We start from the raw sequence: 25,671 nt of genomic DNA, 5'->3' as shown, positions 1-25,671 counted from the left end.
AAATTAAGCCTTTTGGAGGCCCATAAAATTGAACCCCCAGAAGCAAAGTTCACCAAGTTTTATGCCACTAGCTTTACAGTATTCATTTCAAGCAGAGAACTGAGATATGCAGAATTATAGAGAGTTAAAGTATTAAAGGCACCCCTCCAATTTCTGATTAGTTTTTGAAAAGTTCAGTAGGTATGTTCTGTCTAGGTATGTTGAATGGAGCCTTGCTATTGGGAAACTTAGTATATTTTTGAGAAATATTTATTTCATCTGATTTATGAGATGCCCTTTCTCAAATATGTTTTAATGCATTATAAATAACATGTAGGTGTCATAAAATGCTGTGAAAGATGTCTCCATGATATTGTTCAATCATGTGTGACATGGAACTAATTACTTTAAGAACAAATGTTCGTTTAGTTTCTCTCTTACTTTTGAGTACAGTAATTCTATAAGGAGATGACTCAGCCCAATCTGAGGGGGGCCAAAGGGTACCCACCTCACTGATGCAAGTGGCAAATGCTTCAGAGGAGGGGGGCAAATATCTGGGCGACTTGGTGCTACTGCGTGGCTTGCAGTATCCAACCGCCATTACCAAACCCCACTGGCACAGGAAAACTCATTGGCATGGTCAAGGGCAAACTGGGGATGTTCCCAGAGGTGGAGCTGACCTTATTCATCTTCCATTGGCCTTTCAACCCAGGAACGTTGCCAACACAGGAGTCCAATTTATGCCACCCAAAAGTGTGATGCAAGTCTGTTTTGGGCTCTGGGGGCATTTTACGGGTTTTTCATTTTGCTTCCTTCCTGAGCCATCTGGATCCCCTCCGGAGGCCATGCCGTGGCGGCGCTGTCCCTGCACTGTCCAGCTGACGCAGCCCTCTAGATTTGACTGTTAGTGCTGTACCACGACTGAATATTGCTTGAAATTGCGTTAAACCACTTCAGCAGAAAAAATCAACAGTAAGAGATTCTTAAAAGTTCCTGATGCTAGCATCAGTTGAGCAGTTGAACAATTGCAGACACTGGTATAAATTTTAGCAGAATAGCATTTGCAACTGTAAGAAAATCTTATCTATGTTTTATGTTTCAAAATAATGTTGACATAACTGTCTTTCTCTGCTTTAGAAACCTACCCATGGATTTCAGAAGAATATGAGACTTGAAGTCGTTGATAAGAGGAACCCTACGCTTATCAGAGTAGCCACAGTCATCGATACTGATGACCACAGAATTAAAGTAATTAAAACTTTTGTTTTGCCTATATCTGTTTTACAAGAATTTTAAAAATGTTTTTACAACAGTTTAACAATACCTTGTGAATTCAGATGCTGTGCTACATATAACTCACTTCCCTAGCATGAGTCTTTCGTTTATTTCAGGAGATGGTGGAAGCTTCACAGATGCAGATATATTCCGTTCAGTTACAGTTAGTGAAGGTGCCCTTCCACACAGGAGTTTCATGTCAGTGAAACCGATGGAATGCATCATGCCATGTTGTTAACGGAGTTAACCCAGTTGTAGTTCAGAAATCATTTAGTTGAACACAGTCACAAGATAAATCAAGCCTGAACAAGTTGTGACACACCAAGGTCAGCAAAGCCCATATAGCCATGTACTGCAGCTTATCAGGATAAGTGTCTTATTTTTGTTGTGTGTCTGGATTTTTAAAAATAGAAACATATTAAGTTCCAGAAAGATCCCAATACATGGCTGGTGTGGCAGGGTTCAGTATGGAAATCCATTGCATTCATGGCAGTATCTATATTCAAGGCATTTTTAACCCTTAATAAAGTAATTGTTCATAGTATAATGTCTCCATAAGGTAATGTAAAAGCCCTTATAATTGGAACATAAGAATCCAGTAGCTAAGTTTGTATTACTTGCCTGTACATTTTTTTTACCATATAACGTTTGTAATTTGAATAAATGGATTCTCCAACAGTGATAAAAGTAAGTACTCTGAAGATTACCCCCCTACCCGCCCCCCTGGACTAAAATTTGCTACTCCTTGTGTTTTAGGTCCACTTTGATGGCTGGGATAATATTTATGATTATTGGATTGATGCCGATAGTCCTGATATTCATCCTGCAGGATGGTGTGGGAAAACTGGACACCCTCTTCAGCCTCCACTTAGTAAGATGCACTATAATACAGTAAAATTTTAATGGGGAGGGGAGAGTTGTGTGCATGCACACTTTTCTCAGGGTGAAGATATTCAGAACACAATTTGACTTGCTTCTAGATACACATATGTGGAATTCAGCAAAACGTTGCCTAGCTTAATTTAATACATTAGTGAAGGAGCATTAAGATTACACTCAAAACATATTAATGTTATTAAATAGCAGACAAAATGAAATGCCACATTTTAGCCAACATGATTGTTGCTGTAATAAATTAAATACTTGCAGTCAGTGAAACATAATTCTGTTAGAAAATGTTGACAATATTTTATTTATTTAGATATTTGTACCTGGCTTTTCTGCCTAGTGGAGCTTACAGTATTGCTCTCTCCTCTGCCATTTTATCCTCATAGCCACAACTCATTTAGGTGAGTCAGGCTAAGAGAAAAAATGACTGGTCCAAGGTCAACGATGAGTTTCATTGGCAGAAACGGGATTTGAACTTTGGTCTCACAGATCCTGGTCCAGTGCTTTAACCATTACGCCACTGGCTTTTTATACATATGGACACCTTTGATCAGTAGTCTTTGATTTCTGTTTTCTTATTCTTAATTTTGGCTTTTTTCTGTTCGCTCTGTTCTTGCCTTTTTTTTTTGTGATTTTGGAAGGTATCAGAAACAATAGAAAACATAAATGCTTCTTAGCCCATTAAGAAAAAGACTGTAGGCTCTTTAATGCCAAAATGTTTTTTTCCCCACAGAATGACATGAATCACTGATGTATGATCAATATTCGTGTAAGCTAGTCATAATATTGGCCTTATGCATATGCCAACAAAATGAACCACTTATTTTACTAAGGAGATGATGAAATAGTTGTGGTATATAATGAGAGTCTGTGCATAATTATAGGTTAGCGCTTATATTTCTGCTGCACCTTCTAGTGATCACAATTACATAAATTAGGGTGGGGCTTGTATACATTAAGGAGTTTTACATTGCCATACAGATGTCCATGGATTTTATTGCAGTTGGCTCAATTAGGTCCTCCTTACTTAAATCTTTAGAGAATCTTTTTGCCTTTTGAAGATCATCTCTGTTTAGGAATATCTGAGGAAAATAGAACTAGTAGTAATAACCTGTGTAACAGGCATATCATTAAGTCCTTGGAAATGATATTTTATATTTGCAATAAATATTTTATATTTGCACCTCCGGGGGTGGGCGGTATATAAAATCAATCAATCAATCAATCAATCATCATCATCATAAACATTACAACTTCCTAGTCTTCTGGGTGAGGTTTAAATTGTAATGAAGGCCAACAACCAGCTAAAGATCTGGCAGCTGTGAAATCTACAACAACAATAATAATAATGAGTCAACTTTATTTATTTATTTTAAGCATTTATCCCTTGCAACTCTCATCAAAGATTGAACTCCATGAGATATACACATATGAACCTCCAATTAATGCAGCTCAACCTTTCTGCAGCTGTTGATACAATGGATTGTGATCTGCTAATAAACCAAATATAAATCACAGCTCCCTGTCATTTTCAAGTACCAGACTGGGATTTAAGAAATAAATATTGCCATTAATATATCGAATTCTCAACATGGCTAATTTTGTGGATACACTACTTCAGAAATTAGAGCCGTGAAAGGACAAAACAGATGTTTCCACAAACTTGAAAAAAAGCCCCATGTTTGTAGAAAAGAAATGAAATCTTTAAAAATTGGGGGGGGGGGTTAACTCATGAAATATAGAAGCAGTACCTGTAGTTTAAAGAAATGAATACCCACAGTGGCCTTCCAGCCTTGGTTTCTGTGAGTAAAAGGCAGGAGGAAGGCCTTTGAGGGAGGAGACCGGGGCAGACTTGGAATGAAAAATGGTCCTAGGAAGCGTCCCCCAGCCCCACCACCCCAAAGGAGAAAAGGAGAGAGAATCAATCTGCCTTCTCCTTCCCCACCATCCCAAAGATAGGAGGATGCCCATCTGGCCAACTGCAGGTTCCTTTGCCTCATGTGGGACTTGGTCTCCCTTCAGAACTTAGTTGAGCCAGATGTTCCCCTTCTGTCACAGGGCTGGGCTGGCCTAGGTTGAGGGAGGCCATTGGAAGCATCCTGGTGCCCATAATGGATAATCTGCTCTGGGAGGAGAAATCATGGCTACTCTGGGCAATAAACACCAGGTGCCTTGCCCAGTCCCCATTGTGAGGAAGGCATAGTATAATGGAAATCACATAGTTGAAGATGTGGACAGGCAAAAGGTGATGAGTGGATGGGAAAGAGAGAAGGAAGCAGGGTAGGATATATGGGTGGCCAGCAGGAATGAGAGAAGAACTGCTGTTCAGAGAGTGGATATATATGAAAAGAAGTGCCCTTTGTAAGTAGGGTTGCCGACTGAATTGGTAAAATCATAGAATCATAGAGTTGGAAGAGACCACAAGGTTCATCAAGTCTAACACCTTCCGTGCAGGAACACACAATAAAGGAAAGCACTCCCGACATATCTTCATCCAGCCTCTGTTTAAAAACCTACAAAGAAGGAGACTCCACCACTCTCCGAGGCAGTGAATTCCACTGTCGAACAACTCTGCTGGTCAGGAAGTTCTTCCTAATGTTTAGGTGGAATCTCTTTTCATTACTCCGTGTCCTAGTCTTTGAGGCAGCAGAAAACAATCCTTGAGATTTGGGGTGGAACGTGAGGAAGAGGGATTTGGGAAAGGGACTCAATAGGATAAAGTGCTACGGAGTCCATCTTCCAAACCAACCTTTTATCCAAGAAACAGATCCCTATGCTCTGGCCGTTTCAGCACAGCACAATTACACTGGGGTAGACCCGGGATCGTACATTCCGGGGCTATTTTATCCCGGTCTCTGCCTCCGCATGGCTCCCTGCTTCCCAGGAGCCGAGGCAGGACCGGAAGGTAATACTCCAGTTTGTTCTGCACAGCCCAGATCTTTTGTGTTTACCTCCATTGACAAAAGACAGAGGAAATGGCTCCCCCCCCCCAGCTTTCGCCTTCCTACATGATCCATGCCTTGCCAGCTCCAAATACAGGGGAAATGGCTCTCCTCCCCCAGCTTCCCCTTCCTACATGATCCATGCCTCTTTGGCAGAGGAAATGACTTTCCCCCTCCAGCGGGAAAGTGGCGAGGCAGGGAAAATATACTGGATCTGCTGCCATGGTGTTTGCATGGCAGCGGGGTCATTCAGGGAACTTTTAAAAGAACTGCCAAACTGGCCATTTTTGAATATCACGAGGTAAGGGAAATATCGCAGGGCAGCACTGGGGCAGGCCTGCGTTAGCACCGGGAGCCCTGTGGAATTCACACCTGAACTGGGATGTTTTTTTCACTCACCCTGGGATATTTTGACCATGTGGAAATGGCCTAGAAATCAGTTGTAATTCAGGGAGCTGACCAGAGTCCACCTGATGGTTGACAACCCTACTATCAAGACCTTGCAGTTTTCCTGCTGTGCATCTGGGCCCAGCTTGATGGCCACACTGCTTAACTGAGCCATAGTTTTCCATTATTTTCTTCAGGTACCTGTTTAGAACTTCCACGAACCCACCTAGCCGTTAAACAGTGCCATGGAACAGTCCCCCAGTACAACTTTCTAAAATCATTTGGTCAAGTTAGAGTGGAACCATTGAAGCCTAGTGTTCCTTACTCCTGGTCCAGCCAACTTCTCCAGAAGGATACTATGGTCAATAGTTAAAAAGTCTCTGAGAGGCCCTAGAGAATCAACAGGGATGGCAAAGGTCATCAGACGGCAACCAGGGATGTTTCCATCCAAAAATGATACTGCTGTTTCATAATTATTGTTGAAAATGTTGACGTTACTAATACATCTTATTATAATGTTATTATTGGGAGGCGGGAGTGAGCCACCATAAAGCGAATTATAAATGTTGCCCTTAAAATCAATAACATCAAACCATGTAAATATCAGTAGGAAATATTAATAAGAAAAACACCTACAGTATAAGTAATGCAAAACCAATAAAGATAAACCCAAACAGATTTAGTAAACAGACTGAACTTTACTTACCACCTAAAAAAATAACCAAGATGCCACAGGACAAGGCTAGGTATGAAAGGAGCTGCACTGCTAGGAAGTGAAGTTAGTGCTCACCACTTGTGCTTGTAGCTCTTTCTAGGGGAAAAAATAAATGTATCTTTTTACCTTTCATAATGTCTGTTTAGGTCTGTTGGAATTAGTTGAAGCTTTTGAGCAAGGAGGGTGTCCTACCCCAGGATGTAAAGGAGTTGGGCATACAAAAAGAGCCAAGCACATGGGCCACACCAGGTATGTCTTGCATGCTACTATTGTGGGAGTAGCTAAAGATACCTAATTAGGATGCTTCATGGTTTAATCACAATTTCTGAGACATAAATTTGGCCCAGGAGGAAGAAAACAACTTGGCATCTGCTTATTTATGTTGCCATGGTGAGCACTTTGAAATGAGCATAAATGAGATGCAGATTTACTGGCTGTATTTATATTTTAAACTGCGTTGTATGACAACCGTTTTGCATAATGTGGTCTAACTGACATATATCGGGTTTGCAACAGGAGGCTGTTTTTACAGGAGGTCGAGTGGAGGGGCTGTGGCACAGTTCTAAAGCATCTGTTTGTCATGCCGAAGGTCCCAGATTCAGTCCTTGGCATCAGATGGTAGGCGATGTGAAAGACTTCTGCCTGAGGTCCTGCCAGACTGAGTGTGCAATACTAACTTTGAGATGGTCTATCTCAGTGTAAGGCAGATTCCTGTGTTCATGTGACTCACAAATTGGTGTAGATGGTGAACACAACTGTGCTGCTTCAGCTTTGAATACATGTATATTTGGAATTATCAACAGTATCCACAGCTCTTCTGTTGAAAGAACAGTGTTTTTTCATTACTGTCGACTAGACAAATATATTACTGAGCATACCTAGCAATACAGTTTATTCTTTCTATGAGTCATACAGCTATCAACTGACTTGGAAATCATATCCTTATGATTTCTTATCACAGCTTCACAATAGAAGCTTCTGTGGATATTGAACCTCACTTTCAAAATTTCTGGAAAACAATGGGAATTTGAAACAAATCAAATCCTGGACTTTTCCCGATTTGCAATCTGTGACTTGTTTGGAGAAATCAGGATACTTACTTGGATGTGAATCCTATGAATTTCAGTGGAGCTTGCTTTCAAGTATCTAATATACTTTTCTCTAGTGCCTGTCCTTCCTTTTGAATGGTATATGTCATCCTCCTGTCCAGCAATAACTCTGAGATGTGGGTTAGTTTGAGAGAGAATAGCTGGCCCAGTGTCACCCAGTCAGCTTCCTTGCAAGAGGAGAAATTTTAATTCAGGTCTCCCAGATCTTAGGCCAGTACTCTAACCACTATACTCTACCTGACTATGGTCTAAGGGCTGGACTACAGGACACCATGTCCCTGAGACCCCACCACACACATGCGTTTCTTGGGAGTTGCAGCTCTTCAAAACAGTATGGGTGGTGACAGGAGCCCAGGCATGGTCAGCCCCCCATGGTAGTTTTAAGCATTTTTTAAAAGTTTAAAATGGCACCATGTCCCTGTAGAGGACTCTAGGAGTGCGGTATTGTATAGTTTGTCCCTTATTTGTAATGGCGTGAGCCATTCAATTAATACTACTTGTCTTTTCTCACGATTTAGCAAATTTGCTACAAACTCTTCATATTTTTCTTCAACACTTTTGTTCATGTTGATGTAATTAAGATAAACCCTAGATTTTGAGATAAACACCCTGATATATAGCATGCATTCCAGCTCTTGTTGTGTTCTTTGTTTTATCCCAGTTTCTCTTGTGTCTGTGCTGGAAAATAGGTAGCTTGACCCGAGCATATCAGTGTGATTATGTTACGTTGTTATAGTTTAAAACTGAAATTGTTTGGAATTCCAGCTTCTAGGTAGGAAACAAACTCTTTCGAGAAGTTTTCATAAAAACAAGGTGGAGTTTGATTGAACGGTTTCTAAACAAAGAATCTTCCTATTAAGCAAAGAAAGGGAGAAGAGCACATGTATACAGCAAACAAGCTATTTGTTCCTTCTGCAAACTCTGCTTTGCCATAACATTGGGATGTGGCCTGTATATTTAGAAATGAATTTTAATTAAAAACAATACAAGGTTATTGATGCAAAATATGAATAAAAATTATGCAGTTGTAATTTACTTGCTGTATTTGCCGATGTTTCATCTTCATTTTCATTTAGTTCATTTTTAAAGTTCCACAATTGGGAGCTTCAAATTAAATAGCAGCCAGGAAACATGTGATTTTTTAAATATAATCAGGAGCTACATGTTTGAAAATCCAGGTCATCCTAGTACTCCAACATAGTGCATGATCTCCCACTTCAGCTAACAGACAATGTAAAATTGGTGTAATTATCTACCTCAGGCTTTAGTCCATTGCTTCTTTCATCTCAGTAGTTGAGACTGAAGTTTAACTGTGCTTTTAAAAACAAAATTATGACAAGGTGCATTTATGTTGCCAGAAGAAATGTCTGAAAGCAGGAAGTCTGGTCATTTACAATGCTAAGCAGTTTTGGCATAATGTTGATGGCTTACTACTCAAAAAACGAATGCAAACTTATGGTTGATTAATCATGACAGGGTAAAAGTGAGCATATTTTAAAATGTCAATGTTAATAGGGATTCTGTAGTGGTAGATAGAGGTGTTCAAACCTGCGTACAAATGAGCAAACATATACTGATTAGGGCACTGGATGTTTCACTGTCCTCATTTTGGTTTTATGTGACAGATTATATATATTGAAGTCTGTGCAAAGTGGGTTTCCTTTCCATAACTCAAAGTGGAAACATTAGTGGACCTTCAGACCCACCCCATCTCCCTTGCCAGCCTCTGCCAGTACCTGGACAGTACTTTACAATCTGAGGAGGAGGGCATGGGTGATTCTCATACATTAATGGGTGTTTTCAGTGATGGAGGTCACCCACTCTCCAGTTCATTTCCTGGAAAGTACAGGTTTGTTCAGAAGCCTTCTAGGCTTAATTTCCTTTTCGTTCTTTTTGCTTATACTGTCGCTCTTCTCTTTTTGCTTATACTGTCGCTCTTTCATTCTGCTGATCCTTCCACTCTCCTTTCAAGCCATTTAAAAAATCCTCTAGTTGTCTCCTATTCCAGACAGAGAGCAAGATGCCTGAAATGGCTGTCTTTCCTCTCTTGATGAACAAAACTCTAGGCAAGGCAATAAAAGGGCCAGGGAAATGGATCATAAAGGCTGTCCATCTGCATAGCAATAGGGAAGGGGAAGAAGAGGAACTTTTTGTAGAAAATGCTCCCTACTCTGCCATATTTCACAACACTAGCTGAGCACTCTCAAAACAACCCCATCCTTTACACTGGTGCACAGACCTTGTGCTGCAGATCTTGTCCCCTCAGTAACTCTCTCAAGTTCCCCCAGAAATAGCTGTGACAAGGGATGACTGAAGAATTTATGTGGCTGCAAAATAGTAATCTAGAAGCAGCCACTACAGGTCGGAAGAAACTGATATCTGACACCAAGTCATTTTTTAACGCAGCTGCCACAGAGATTCATGTGGGAAAATATGGTGGGAACTCAGCCCCTAAAGTAAAACAGTGGGTGTGGGAAGCAACTGGCCAACTAAGGCACCCCCCCAAACAGTAGCTGCCTATGGCAAGAGAGAATACTCTCAGCAGGGAATGGTTTCACAGAGCCTACTATATGAGGTGTCTGAAGGATATGGAATTTTCAGAATAAATGATTGCACCAGAGCCTTCCTCTCTCCTTTTCAATCCAGATGACTTCCAATCTCTACTCGCCAGCCCTAGAATTATCTGAATATTCCAGAGTCTGATAAAAGATTTCCCTAGGGCAATGAAGACTTTTATCAAAGTTACTAGAAATAAATTCTTTTTCAGACTTCTTTGAAAGGCAGATGGATGCAGAGTGTCACGTTACTAAGAAATGAGTTTGTATGGTTCTGGAGGATTTACCAGTCAAGATCAGTTCAGACAGTCCTCCAAACTATGATTGGGACTAAGCTGAAAGATCTTGCTCTCCTCCTTCTATTATCACCTCCTTTACTTTGTTTGCTGATTCACACAAACTGTAGATGTCAAAATCAGGAAACTTTTTTGCACTTGCACTCCAAAACAGAACTGGGGAACCCACTTCAAACCTTGATTTCCAATACTTGTTAGAAGACAAGTGCAAGCAATAATTTGCACTTCTGGATATTGTGAAAAACTATGGGTTGTGTTGAAAGCAAACTGAAAATAAAGCTGTGGGAGGGTAGAAAGGACAAGATAGGATGCATGAACACAGGTAATGTGATTTTTAAATGGAATGTGGATGCAAATGATAAATAAGGCAGGACTAATACAGTAAACAATTCTAGCATCTTACCAAATAAAACCCAACAAAAAGAATGAAAGATTGTGAACACAAGTGTGATTGCTCTTGCACATTATGTTGACCATTTCAGTGTGGTTATGCATCTTGCTAACACATTGTAAGGTTCCTTTTCTGAAAAAAGATGTTATGGTATTAAAGTCAAGCATGTAACAGCGATAAACAGAACGGCAAATGGGAAGACAGGTACAGGCTTGACAATTAAACAACAGGTACGATGCACAAAGCTTTTTTTCCTTTGACTTTTTTGGAATAAGGAAAAATGAAAAGGAAAGAGTAACTCTTTTCACAGCAGGTATTTTAGCTTACTGTCAAGAAAAGGAGAATTGCTTTGGTATACTTTCCGTTACCTCTGTTAGTAGAAATGGGAACATCATTTTGTGCATCCTGTTGCTAGTAATATAACTATCTTACTGTCAAAATGTGAAAGAATAATTTTAGAGAAACTGGCACATAGGAGCTCTATGAAGTACAATGCAAATCTCTGTTCCTAATTAGATTACTTTGCCTTTGAAACTTTTTCTGACAAAAGAAATTTGAATTTTATCGTGTTTTCCTTGTGTTTTAATGTATGCTGTCAAATACATAAAGAAGATTGCCAGTTTCTAGCATAAGTATTTGAAACCTTTATATACCACGTTATAGCCACGCAACAAACCTCAAAGACAGCTTACAGTAAGAGGTAAAAGATTCTGAAATTATTCAGATTATCACCAGCAATTTGTCCTTGGAAAGTACATTGCTGTACTGGCAAAGATGAAAAGTGTGTGAGAAGGCAAATCAGATTTCAAGATCTTGAAGGCTTTTTTAAGCATTTCTATTAGGCTACCCAATCTTTTGTGACATTTCAGTAGTTATATCTTTTCATTGTTCTTTTCAACCACTGCACAGGCGCATTATTGGAACTCTCCAACCTACCTCATGCCATACCCTTATAAAAACTAAATAACAAATACCTGTCTTGGGGGAAGGGGAGTCTTCTCACTGGACACATGATTGGTGAGATGCCCTGGAAATTTTGCTCCCACATCCACTGATTAAACGCTCCTTATTCATAATGCTTTGTGATCCTTCCAGTCGGTGGTGTGTCATAGGGCTGTTCTATTATAGACAACAGGGTCATTAAATATGTGTGCAAATGGAAAGAGTAGTTCTTGGTCCCTCTTCACCTATTTTGCTGTATGTGGAATTTGACATCAAAGCACACGGGTAATCATCCATGATGACTATTATGCAACAACTTAGCAGATTCTATTAGTAGACAAGAAGAGGTGGCTCATGGGAGGCCACTTCGGCTTACCTGCCTGAACCTGGTCTTTACATAGTGGTATTAATGGATGACCTCCTTAACTAGCAATACCTAGTGCCTACAGTACTATGGCAAAACCGGACATGATCATAAGTTACCAGGAAATTCTTGAAGCTTTTTCAGCAGAGCAAACAACATTGTCCATATTCCTTTGATCATAGACCTTCTGTTTTAAGATTGAAGCAAAATCCTACTTTCAGATGTTCTTTCACTGAAGCTAATAGCTTGGCAATATTCTCTAACATAGAGGGAACTATCGCTAACATCCATGATTTGAAGGGCAAAGTATCACCATCCTATTCAGTTCTTCCCTAGAACAAGTCAGCAGGTTTAAGAGTGTGGCAAAATAGTCCTTGTGCCAAATTCTATATAAACAGGGAGGCACAGGGGGAATTTTTCTATGTGTTCCCCCCGCTACCTATCCTTCATTTGTTAGGCAAAAGCAGCCAGACTGAAGAACAGAAATCCTGACGTTGGCATATGATGGCTGTGTATGTTTGTGACACAAATGCTGTTTAAAGAACCATGTAGACCCAGTCCACTTTATTTATTTTTTATTTTATTTATTGTTCCACTTACATACCGCCCTCCCCCGGAGGGCTCAGGGCAGTTCACAACATTAACAGCAAACAAGTGGATAAATAAAATATCATACAAAGTAAAAAGTTAAAATACAGCGTTCAAATTATCGCAACCATGAAGGTCTTGTACTGTTTTCCTGTTATGAACAGAAAGAAACAGTAAAGACCTAAAACTGCCACAAATGGTCAGATACGTCCTTCATACATTTCTCTTGTAAACTGAAACAAGGAGACAGTATCATATTTGAAAAGTTGTAATGTGTTCAGTATGGTTGCCCCAAAACCAAACTAAAAAGTAACCATTATGCAAGGCTCACAGTGGGAAACCCTGTTCGCTAGGGTTTTCAGAATATAACCCTGGGCGGTAAATATGAAGTCTGAAATCTGTAGTATTCTCTCTTAGTTCTAATAGCATTGAAACTAAAGAAACTGGGTATCTCAATAATTTCCATCACAAATGCAGTGTCTGAATCAGTAAGGGTTCCTAAAAAGTGCTTTGTGACACTCTGGCAGTTAAATTTAATTGGCAGTCTTCTGAACCTGGAATGCCGTAAGGTGTTTCCACTTACCTGTGTTATTAAATCCAGACAGGTTCCTGGCAAGTTGTAATTCTTCAGGTGTTCAATTTAACTAGGAGGTCTTTTCAGTGTCTGAGCTAATGGAAGACTCTCTTGTCCTTTTCAATTTTTCAGTGCTGTCAGCTGTCCATACTCCGAGATGAACCTGAACAAAGAACTTATCCTTCCAGATCGTTTGAGTGGTGAGATGCCTCTAAATAATCCACCAGGGCATTGGAATCGAAAATCAGAAGTAACTGAAAGATCAGCCTCTCCTGTAAACAAGTAATTATGATCACAGAAAAATTGCATTTCTGCTTTATTACGCAGCTCACAGTGCCTGAAGGCTTAGAAGGAAGTACTGTGCTCTGTAAATTACTGGGGAATGTTAGCAACTCATGGGCCGGTGATGGCTTACATGCCCATTCTGTTGAATCACTGGGCTGTTCTTCCAAGGCTGGGATGCAGATTTCTGTTTCAGGCATGATACATTTTCAGTGTGTGTCTGTTTTTTTACTTTGAGTGGCATACCCCTGTGTGTCTTATACCAGAAAACATTTTTGGAACTGTGTGATTTCACAAGTTTTTTTAAAGTGTGTATGAGGGACTACTGTTCTAGAAAAATAAGCTCTGCTACTTGCGCAGTTCTCTGAATCCAGACAAAATATTTACATTTTGTTTATTTGGGAGTTGTATAAATTATAAGCATGCTTCTTTTTTTTTAAAGAAAGGAACTGTTGATCTGGCTACTTTACTTTCAAAAATTGTGCTGGGAAAATTTGCCCTGTGCCAAAGCTGCATCCTCTATATAAAAATCTTAAGTTTACTTACTAGGGAGTAAGCCTGACTGAGCTCAGTGAAACCAAATTATTGGTAAACATGCTTAGGATTGCACTATTTGCTACTAAATTAGGCCTAAGGTTACTTCCTGTTTGAGTAGAATAATGAAGGGAAATTCAGCTATTTGGATGAAAAATGAGAAAATAAGCCCATGCACATTATTAACATATTAACTTTCTTTTTTGCCATCAAGTCACAGCTGACTTATGGTGACCCCTGGTGGTGTTTTCAAGGCAAGAGACTTTTAGAAGTGAGTTGTCATTGTGTCACAACCCTTGTATTCCTTGTAGGTCTCCCATCCAAATGCTTGCCAGGATCGACCCTGCTTAGCTTCTGAAATCTAACAAAATCAGGCTAGCCTGGCCTATCCAGGTCAGGGTAGCATATGAACTGGGCAGCAGTAAAAGGCAACATTAAAAACAAACAGTTTTTGAAATAGTTAAAAGCGTCTGATTTTGTTTAGGAGAGAAGGTAGCATGCTATAGATCTCAAAAGCTAAGCAAGGTCAGTACTTGGAGGGGAGACCACCAAGGAAGGCTCTGCAGAGGAAGGCAATGGCAAACCACCTCTGCTTCTCATTTTGCCTTGAAAGTCCCTTGCTGGGTCACCATAAGTCAGCTGCAATTCAGTAATGCTTTCCACACACACACACACACACACACACACACACACACACACACACACACACACACAATTTTGTTTAATCCTTGATTTTGTGTGAAATACAGTAGCATTTTTTGCCCCTCCCTTGGGGTAAGTGTCCTGAACAAGACAAATCCACCAGCATGGGCCTGCACCACCTCCCAAAACCAATTCCCTCCTCCCCAAACTGGATTGGATTGTAATTCTTTCAACTCTGATAAAAAACCAATTGCTGGTGGGATCAGCTTTGGTTCCAGACAAACCTTCACTTCTCTACTTCCCACAAATGATCAACATTATCAGAGCTACCCAGTAGTTTCTCTGATACAAATATTAAGGGGGCGGGGGTTAAAGCTATTTCAATAAAACCACTTGTAGGCAGTGCTTTGTCTGTTGGACAGGGGAAATGGCATGGAGTTTAGATACAAGTGGCAGTGCTCTCCTGTGTATTGTTGCTGTAGAAACGAGGCACTAATTTACATCAACCATCTAAAACACAGCGGTAAGAGTTTCCCTGAATTTTTGTTCCACATTTTGAAGGGCTAAAACATAGCGTATTGTGTATTGAACTAAAATTGTTGTTCTAGAAGTCTATATAAATCACACACACCCCAAAAAATAAAGCACAGTACTTTCCTATGTTTATATTCCTTATTCATACATATAGTTTAATATTTCTTATTTATACATATAGTTTTTAATAGAGTTGGCACAAGATTTTTAGAAATTTGCTTTGTATATCAGTTATTTGATATGCTACCTTTTCTGTTTTGCCAGAATTAGTATCTTAATTCCAATGGTTTGGTTATTTCAGGTATTTAGAAAGTGGTGCCTGAATTCTTTCTAGTAGGAAGAATTTGAGTTTTAATTAATCATAGTCATACCACTGTATACCACGTTGTGTCAGAACATGATAAATTACCTCAACATAAACCAGCAAAATCCACAATGGCAATTTCTGAAGATATTATTACCACAAATTATCTTATTAAACTCATGAACTAGCTGTACAACTTCTCTGTAATATTAACCAAGAAATGTGATGCTTATAGTTTAGAAAATATAAGAGAAAGCCTGCATAAGCCCATTGAGCCCAACGGAGACCTTTTTTGGCGGGAGGGAGGAATTTTTGTTTTTTGCCTCCCCACATCACAGAAGCAGCAGTGGCACCGTCCCTGGACATTCCAGGCCTCTGGATTGGGCTGTAATCCTGCCACATTGTGGATCTGCTCAGTTGTAACTCCTTTGGAAATATTTACTTTCTAAAGATAAAAGATTTATTCAGACTGTTGAAATATTCTCCTTTACTATGTGGCAGGGATTGTCAGCTTTAGTTTCTGTGATCCTTTTTTTAATTGATTTGGTAAATATCACTAGTTTTGATCAGAGTTGGTTTACACAGTAGGCCAGCATATGGGGTTTAAAAATGAGTTTCAAACCCCATCCTGGTGTAGAAAATGCATTGTTTCATATGAGTGGAGTGGTCACATGGATGCTGTATATACACGTCAGTGCACAAAACATCAAATGCAGTGTACCTTGAGGGGCCTGAAGAATCCCGAAACTTGCTGCCATGTTCAGAGTTTGTTCTCAGGGTCTGTGAAACCAGTATTCAAAATATTATAACTTTTTAACCTTTTCCCTGTCCTGAGGCAAGATCATTAGTGTGAAAATCCCTTTCTTAGCTGCATCACCCAAATCTTAGCTCCATCACCTGTAAGCATCTAACTGGGCAGTGTTTTACAATTTGTTCTTCCAAGTTTATAATTTTTTTTCATTCCTTCTATTTGCTTCTCTCTCTCCATTAGAATTTGGTGGGGAAAAATAATTGTACAGAATGTTCCAGTGCCTCTTCAGTGTTGCAGACAGTGAATTTCTGTCCTTGCAACCTAATACTGAATTTATAAAACAGACTATTACTGCAGTAAGCATATGACAACAGTAGTCCATATCTTGCCAAATAGTAGATGATGAAGTAACTAGAGACTACAATTTACCAGATGAAGTAACTAGAGACAGCCATTTGGGTTCATGGTATGCAGTATTGAATAGTCCAAATGCTACCTCAATAAAATGATCTTGGAGAATATTTTTCAGTGATTAGAACTTCATGTGCTGAAAGATACATTGTAGAAATTGAGCAAAAAGTATGCACAAGCTGAGAAAAAAATACAGATATAATATTTGTAAAGCCTTAACATGAGTTTTTGACTCTTCTAATTTCATTCTCTTTTATACAGTTGAATAACTTGTGAAATTGACTGCTGTTCAGTTTTATATCTCTTTTATAATTTTTTCACCAAATTCTCTAGAATTACATTAACTAGTAGTTGCAGGTGACTGCTGTATTATCACTGAAAAGTGCAGCAGTAATATATTTGAGATTGAAGACTTTTTTTTAAAATTGGACTTTGTTTTTATCAAGGTTGTATAAGTTAGTTTTTCTGTGTACCTTCATAGCTTCAGGCTCCCCATCTAGAATATAATTTTCTCATAGAGTGAACTTGTTTATGAACAATCATCATTTTTGTTTTAAAATAGCAATGTGTTGCTATGTGGCAGTCAATTGTATCATAAATACTCATTAACTGGCTTCCATTTCCATAACTTTCTGTAAGAAGTACCTATTTATTCAATCTGTTGATATTACAAAAGCTATTTTCTGTTTCAGCATGAAACAATGCAGCAATTACAGCAATATTTGTTAAATTATACTGTTGTTTTCAAAAGCTGAACCTACTTCAAACCTACTTCAAACCTTTTATTTTTAGGGTCCTCGCTTTTAGAATCCTCTAACCCTTTTTAATTTGAGGGATACCTTTATCCCAGCCATTTCCCTGTTTTTTTCCTATGGTGTGCTTGTTTTAAAATCAGGGGATGTTCCTTCAAATATACAATAAAACATTTTTTTAAATATAGGAAAATGATTGGCAGAATTATTTCCTGATTTCAGAAATTAAGGAAATACCATTTAAAGTTCCAATCAATATATCTAATTCTCAACGTGGCTCCATTTGTGGGTACATAAATCTGGTGACTGGGGACATGACAGACAAGTCAGATCTTTCTACAAACCTGAGAAAAGTTCCATGTTTGCAGAAAAATATAAAATCTTTAAAAAAGATATTGGAGGGGTTAAATTGCCCCAAAATGATAAGAGGAGAACCTGAAGATTTAATAAATAGATGCTGTAAATGGCAGGTTTTTCAGACACAGTGTGTAACAGACTTCTCTCTGTGATAACACCTCTGAAGATGTCAGCCACAGATGCAGGCGAAACGTTAGGAACAAGATCCACCAGACCACGGCCACACAGCCTTGAAAACCCACCACAACCAATGGAAGAATCTCTTTATCCATCTAAGGACATTGTTTTCTAGTCCTGAAGTGAGTTCAGTAATTTTTATGGGTGCAAATAAACCACTGCAGATTTTTTAGGGGATTCCAAAGGTCTTAATAAGGCACCCAGGTCTTATGTTTTACATCCCTTTGTTATATCTTCTGTGTGAAAACAACAAGAATTGTTTATATAGATATCATAAAAATTATATTAATGAATTAAAGGTGATTTTTTTATATTCCATAGGGTTGGCCATACAGCTAAGGAATTTGCTAAGAAGACTGAGTCTGAAGGAAAGAAGCTGGAAAGCACAGAGTCCTGTCTAAATGAAACCAAAGGTAAATTTAGTACTGTAAGCTTTTCCGAAATACTTTGCCCAATAAAATCTGGACTAGGCTGTAAGGCAGCTGTAGGATTAGACCTCAGTGATAATTTCTGGTAAGGGACTAGGGAGGGGTGGAGTTTCACCAATTCTATCCCTCTACTTCACCTCTCTGATCCTCTCCTCATGATGTTCCCAGGGGCCCCCTGTCCTTCAGAAGTAGCATGTTGGGGGAGATTGGCGGATTGGAATGGGATGTGGGAAGCCTGGAATTTCATTGGGATCTAGGCCATAATATATGTCTCTATTAAATCTTGTGGTATGAAGAGAGCTGGTGTGTTGTAGTGTTTATTATATGAACTAGTTCAGGGGAGACTGAAACTCTCTGAGTCATTTTGAATTCAAAATTAAGAGGATTATTCCCTGAGTTCCTTGGAGAAAGGGCAAGATGAAAATCAAATCATTAGATCTTAATAATAAGTTAGTTAGTTCTTGTGTGGGTAATTCAAGCATCTTGAAGTGTGGGAGAGCAGTCTCTACAATTAGTTAAATATACAGAAAAAATATTGATTTGTAGATTAACCAAAAGAATAAAAATAACCCAAACAATACCCTGATGAGGACTAACAATTGTCCAGAAGGAATGAAATGTTGAGAGTAGCTGGATGTCACTGAAAAGGAAGAGTGGGAGGGAGAAATTAGTCTATTTAAACACCTGGGAGCTTATTAAGGTTGAGGTTTTGGAGGTGGGATGGAATTTCTAGATAGCTTTTTACACACAGACACGCACACTACAATTCCTTGTGAGCACGCAGCTTATAATAAATAATATGAAACATCATTGTAACTAAATAATACATCATATTGACAAAAGGCAGCCTAAGAGCAGCCGGAGAATCTTCTGTACCTGCTGTGCTTGAGGTTGTAGATATTTGGTTTGAAGCTGGAAAGGGTCTCTTGACCAAGTTGATAAGTTACATAGAATATGTTTGTAACTCAGTTTTGCCTGGATTTGTTACTGAAGGGGTTTTGTACCTTAAGGGAAGAGAACAAAAGAGAATTGTTGGTTAGGTAAAGAGAAGAGTGTTCATGGAAAAGAGAAGAAAGCTCTAGGAGGAAACACAGGGATGAACCAAACACAGGGAACCAAAACACCTGGAGGGGGACTGTTTAGGTTCCAGGAAGGAAGACAATTCTGCAGCAAGCGGAGCTTTTGATGTCTCTTCAATTGGAATGCAATGCCCAGTTTGGAACTGCAGACATCAAACCACTGTGCCGAAGTTGAACCTGAAGGCCTTTGTGGTATTTTAAGCAAAAATTTTGAGGATTTATTCATTTATTTAGAAAATGTAAATGCCACCTGTCGAGAGATGACCTTAAGACAGCTTACACCTAAACCAATACAACAAAGCAATTATTAGATGCCAGCACAAACATGGGCATCTGTAACTCTCCTCCATACAAACTTGAAGAAACTAACTTGATGCCAGGAGGTAAGGAAGCTGCCTGGAAAGATCAGGAAGTGGGCTCCAGGAAATATGTTCAGAAGCTGTGGAGAGTCAAGAAACACTCTGAAGTTTTTGACGCAGTGAAATACTTTCAAACAAAAAAATGAGTGCTACAGGAGCAATGTAGAAATGCACTAGTTTCTTTAGCTTTTATTTTTCTCTTAAATATTTTTCTTTTACACACAGAAGATAGCTGACATTTAGGCATCACTCATAATAAGTGAATGAATTACGAAAATAGAATGAATGAATGAATGAATGAATGAATGAATGAATGAATGAATGATAACAACATTAAAAATAATACTTTGAAATGCACAGAGGCTTTTCAAAGATTTTGCTCATCTTTTATTGTATAATTTTAAGATTATGGAATATATTTTAAAACTATAGTGTGAAATTAGCTAACTATATTTTAAAGTTTCTAATGAAATATTAAAGTTAAACATGATATGCATTTAATACAGGAAGGAACTGAAATCACTACAGTTAATTGCTTTAGAAATGTTACGGATAAGAATACATTATACAAACAAAGTATAGAAATTGAAGAAATAAATAAATAAATGTTTGAAATTCATTAAATGTGTGGCGGCGGTGGTGGTTTTGTTTGTTTGTTTTGCAGACAATAAGGAATCCAGTAATCAGAGGTTCCATCCTCAGCCAGTTATTTTGTCTTCCAAATTTGCAGTTCCAGGCTTGCCATTACGGTGGGAACAACAGAGCAAGCTCCTTCCCAGTGTGGCTGGAATCCCTGCCAGTAAAGTTTCCAAGTGGAGCACAGATGAGGTATGTTTACTTCAGCAGAGATCCCATGCTAGATTTTCACTTAACAGTTTCTCCTTTTTGTTAGTTTATTCTCAGAGTTTCAGAACTTTTTTTCTGAGATACATAAAGAAGAGCAAGTGTAGCCAGATGATGTGAAAAAAAATTCTTAGCAAAAAGTCAGAGGTTCCAAGTTAGCTATGAACATATGAGATGTTTTGGATGCACATACACAATTGGAAGAAATAAAGTAAAAGATATGAAAGCTAGAAAAACTCCTGACCCATGTGGGTTTGTAATGAATTTAATTTCACGTGTTCTGAAGAACTGGTATTGTTTGTACTATTGAAAACCTAATATGCTGTATGAAATATGTGCTGTATATGGAAACCTAATTTTTGCTATATAAAAACATAATGCACAAATCCAAGCCTTCTATAAATTGTGTTTAGGTTAATATTGTAGTCTAAAACAGACAAGCATCCACCCAAAACGGTTTCTCCTATTTGTACATTGCTTGCTATGGAGCACAGGTAAGAACTGCTTGTGGTATGATTGCTGATTACATTATGTACCCTAAAGTAAAGTAATTTTCACAAACTGCCTTTTTGCATGATGCAAAGTACCCCACTTACTTTATAGCAAAGGTTTGGATCCATCTCGTTGCTTCCTCTATTTTTCTCCTTTCACCTTAAAAAAGGGTATGAAAGTGAAAACAAAATAGTGTCACAACAGCAAGAGTTGGTTCTTTTTGTCACCTCAATTAGACAGGCTTCAAGTGGCACAGAAGGGAGGGAGAACAAATCCCCCCCCCCCCGTTCACCTGATTCACACTCTTGCCTACAATGGCTTATGCTGTACAAAAATATGGCATAAGCCTGAAGGCCTGGGGACCAGCATTCCCAAGCTGGAATGCCGGTGGAAGCTGACTAACATCGGCTCCATCCCAAGAAATGCTCCACGCTCCCTTACACTGGTGTCCACTCAAGACACCAGCACAATTCTGCAGTGCCCTGAACGTCCAAGTTTCAGCGCTACAGAGCAGAGGGACAGCTGGCCACTGGTGCGTTTGCTCCCTGTGCCAGCAGGGCTGCCCCTTATGCAGCAAAAGGGGGAAGACATGCCAGCAAGGTCTTCCACTGTCTACAGATTCACCCCCTCCCATCTGAATTGGGCTATTAAGTGTCTGATTTGCACAAATTTACTGTTTAAAAAGCCTAACCATTCTCATGAATAGTGTAATGTTTGGCTAATCCTGGCAGTGGCGAGTGGGCCGAAAAGCGCCAGGAAACCTTGCTTTCGGGTGTGCCAACTCCGGCCTTAACTATCTTTAAATCTGGATGAACCAGGCGAATACCAACCAGCAAGGCGTCGTAGACTGGTCAGATCATAGGATTCAGCAATATATGGATGCCGGTTAGTTTAGGTGGTGAGGCTGGCACATCTGGTGGATCAGAAGTTAAGGTGCTCTCCTTTCATTCTTAGTTATGCATAGGGAGGCCATAGCATCTAAACGAGCTTGTAGAAACCATGAATTCATCTCTTCTTTCATTAAAAGAATAAGTGCACCAGTTCAAGACATTTCAAACAATACTAGCCAGTAAAAAGAGAAGTGGTAAAAAGTATAATTACATCTAAATTAAATAGTCACACAAGTTTTAGTGAAATCAAAATTTGTTGGATGGTATATAAAAAAGTTGTGATCCTATCTGTTAAGTGAACATGTATTATGAGGCACCAGTTCGTGGAGGGTAGATATTAATGTTGTCCTCTGTATTATAAATCTCATGATCTACTGCTGTTCAAGACCAACTACTGAACTAGGTGGATTGTTGGTTTGTTTGAGTAAGGTGGTTATTAGGTTTCTATTTATAAAGCTAATACAATCTGTTGGCAGGTCTCAGAGTTCATACGCAGTTTACCAGGATGTGAGGAACATGGCAAGGTGTTCAAAGATGAAGTAAGCGTGATAAATGAATACTTTTTATTATTATTGGTTTTAGACTTATTTCTGAAGGCATCCAAGCATAAATTCTATGTAAATCAATGAGAAACTTTTGTCATAACTGTACCTAATTTGTCTTATGTTGCCTGAGTTGGAAATAACCCCACCACATGCATTCCTTCGTTTTCCCCTGCAAGAATCCAGCAGTAATCAGTTCAAATAGATGGTTCAGTAATCACTTGCTTAAGAAGCTTTGAGGGGTATCAGCAATCCCATAAAAAGAGATGCAGCGTAACTATATTTCCAAAGAAACCATTGGGGGGGAAAGTTCAATAATGTCTCGGGATTGATAGCTCTCCTGTGTCCTGCATTTATCTTGATCGCAGATACAAATGCTATTCGCAGATTCTGAGTAAAAATGCTAAGATTCCTCAACCTTACTCATCACCCAGTCTAGAATTCTTACAGTCTTGAGGACAGCAACTTGGAAAGGTGAGCATTGAGCATTGGCATTATTTGAGCTGGAAGGGTGCCCAGGCAGTCACAGGCTCCCTCCTGGTCTAAAAAAGCCAGTACTCAACAGTCCCAGGATCAGTTTGCAGTACTGGGGGAAGGGGCTGCTGAGACATGGGGGCTAATCACAAGCATCCAGCTCATTTGCCAGCCAAAACACTACTAGCATTTCATGCCCACTGGCTCCAGCCACCCTCTTCTTTCGCACCTGGCAACTAGGAGAAGGGGACAAAGGTCAGCAAAAAACTGCAGTGTCACTTCCACTTTCCCTGGCTGCCCTCCTTTTCCCCACCTAGCAGTGAAGAAGAGGAGGAGGAGGAACTGGTGGGAAGATGAGTAGAGGAAAGGGAGGACAGCAGCAGTGGCCCATAAGCTGCCAGTGCTCAGTTCCTGTCTTTCATAGTCTCCCTTGTCTTTCCAATGATATCCCCCCACTGCCAAAGCAGCTCACACTTTCTGTCCCTCCGGCTTCTTCCTCTCTATGATCTGCCTCCTTTACCCACTCAATGCAACATCCCAGGATCTATTTACTTTGCATTATCAGCAAAAACTCAGGGAACACTTCTCTGTTTGGGAAGTTTTTGTAAACCTCTGGATGTTGTTATTTTTAGACTTTTTCTGAAAACCAGGGATACCCCCAAATTTGTAGGAAAATGTTCCTTTTCTGCATGTGACCCTAATCTGTAGATTTAACAACCTACATTTTAGACAATGTTCATAATTGGCTGTATGGTGATGACGATGATGGAGTTTTTAAGTCTGTATATAAGCAAGCATTCAGAGTGACTGATGTGATTTTTTGTTTGCATTTTTCTTTTTAAGCAAATTGATGGAGAAGCTTTTCTGCTAATGACCCAAGCAGACATAGTCAAAATAATGAGCATTAAACTTGGACCAGCTCTAAAAATCTTCAACTCAATCCTGATGTTCAAAGCTGCTGAGAAGAACTCTCACAATGAGCTCTGACAGGAGGAAAGTATATACAGGAGAAGCCTGCCCCATGCAGTTTGAAGATTATTCAAAGCACAAAATCTTAAAGGGATCATCAAAGAAGAACTCTCCAAAGGGAAGAATAGTAAGCTGGAATGGATGGAGTGTTAATATTTTCTGAGAGCCAGGGCCACTGAACACTTCTGGGAAGTGCTTATGGGTTTTTAGCAAAGATACTCTTAAAAAGAGTAGGAGCTACCAAACTGACAGCTCACAACTAGGCTTCTTTAATTTGGTGGGGGATCTCTAATTTATATTAAAATTATGGAAATAGTAGTTTTATTCTAAGGAGTCACATGAATTCACCATGGGACATTTTTTACTCCTTTCATTTAATTTTTCCATAGCAAGTTATTCACTGCTTACTTAACCTGAATTAAGGTTAATGTTGTTTTTTTTCATTTTGTGTCAGAGGCCAGATTGTCAACTGATATTGGACAATATCTGATTTATCTATTCTCTTGTAAGAAACAAAATTGTTGGTGGACAATGCCGTTTTTGATATTTTGTTTTTGCACGATTAAAAAAATTTAATAAATTCTTCCACTAGCCTTCTTAGTGTGACCACAATAAGAACTACCAGCAAACTTCATTCACTGTCCAGGAAGAACAAAAATTTTGTATTGTATTACTGACATGTTTTAGTCTGCAGCCTGTTCAGACAACAGAAATAAATTAAAAGTGCATGTGTAAGAGATAATATCTTGATCCTTAAATAAAAGCCATGTAATACCTTTTATGAGGCCCAACTAAAATATCATTAAATAGCACTCAGTCTTCACTATCATGCTGTTTTGTGATATTTACATTGATCCTAATAAAAAGTCTTATGTTGTTTTGGATTTTTCTGTGGACCGAAATAATTACAGCTCGATTTATTTTGAGAAATAGCACATTTATCCCATTAAAGACAGTGACAGTGACAGTGACTGCATGTGTCTTCCATTTAATGTTTACTTTCTGTATCAATTCAATTCAACCTTTAATGGAACCAAGATGGTAACGATGAGACGGCGCGCTGTAAGCTGGCTTTGATTTATTTATCAATATTTCCTTCTCTTCATTGGACTATTAGTTGCTTTTCAGCCTGACTGCAGTATATTTTCTACTGCTATCTGAGGTCAGAGTGACATTAAAGAGGGACCTCCAGAGAGCGGGTCCTGAGCAGAGATTTACGAGGGCAGTTAGCTGATAAGAGCAATTAACGCTGCTTTGAAATCATACTTTCTGTATCATTAAAATTAATCACCACTTCTGTTATCATACTGACTTTCACATTTTCCCTCTGCTCTTGGGCTTTTAAAGAACCTGTGTGTTCCGTTTGGGGCTTCTGACATATCTGATTGAAATACACACACACACACATACAACCTGCCCACGTCTTCTTCCAAAAAGGCTAAAATGCAAATTAATACCAGGTTCACCGTAACTTATGGTCTGAAATGTCCCCACTCTTGTGTGTGTGTGTGGGGGGGGGGGGGCTTTAACAGACAGCTTGAGGAAGTGTTCTGAGGAACTTGAAAGTTTGCATGCTCTTTTATGGTACTTTGGTTAATCTTAATAAAAGTTTTGTGGTTTGTTGTTGGATATTTCTTTGGATCTAAATAGCTGACTGAAAACTCAGTCTTATAACTTATCTATTCATTGTCCTACAGAATTTATAGATCGACTAAACAGAAAAATGCATTACGTTCAGAAACTGAAAGACCACAAGAGATAGGTCAAACATGTTAAGGAAATACCTAATTAAAGTGTTATGGGTTTTAGGCTTATACAGAGAGGATATATTTGGAAATGTCTAAAA

At 39.0% G+C, this 25,671-nt stretch overlaps 1 protein-coding gene across 5 annotated transcripts in view; it reads left to right on the top strand.

Annotated features, from left to right (window-relative positions):
* L3MBTL3 (L3MBTL histone methyl-lysine binding protein 3) overlaps positions 1-25,454 on the top strand; it is a 71,987-nt gene extending 46,533 nt beyond the window's left edge. For 4 of the 5 annotated variants that reach the window (XM_048490829.1, XM_048490847.1, XM_048490857.1 and 1 more), the window contains exons 14-21: positions 1,117-1,227; positions 2,011-2,125; positions 6,333-6,435; positions 13,138-13,287; positions 18,071-18,162; positions 20,280-20,443; positions 22,317-22,379; positions 23,700-25,454. In XM_048490829.1, the coding sequence (XP_048346786.1) occupies positions 1,117-1,227; positions 2,011-2,125; positions 6,333-6,435; positions 13,138-13,287; positions 18,071-18,162; positions 20,280-20,443; positions 22,317-22,379; positions 23,700-23,843 (942 nt within the window). In that variant the 3' untranslated portion in view covers positions 23,844-25,454. The remainder of the gene's footprint in view (positions 1-1,116; positions 1,228-2,010; positions 2,126-6,332; positions 6,436-13,137; positions 13,288-18,070; positions 18,163-20,279; positions 20,444-22,316; positions 22,380-23,699) is intronic. The other variant, XM_048490867.1, reaches the window with a different exon arrangement.
* Positions 25,455-25,671: the final 217 nt, after the last annotated feature.

The sequence above is a fragment of the Sphaerodactylus townsendi genome, linkage group LG01 (assembly GCF_021028975.2).
Source record: "Sphaerodactylus townsendi isolate TG3544 linkage group LG01, MPM_Stown_v2.3, whole genome shotgun sequence".
NCBI lineage: Eukaryota > Metazoa > Chordata > Lepidosauria > Squamata > Sphaerodactylidae > Sphaerodactylus > Sphaerodactylus townsendi.
The sequence above is the reverse complement of the archived record's forward strand: the minus strand, read 5'-3'. Positions and strand labels throughout refer to the sequence as shown.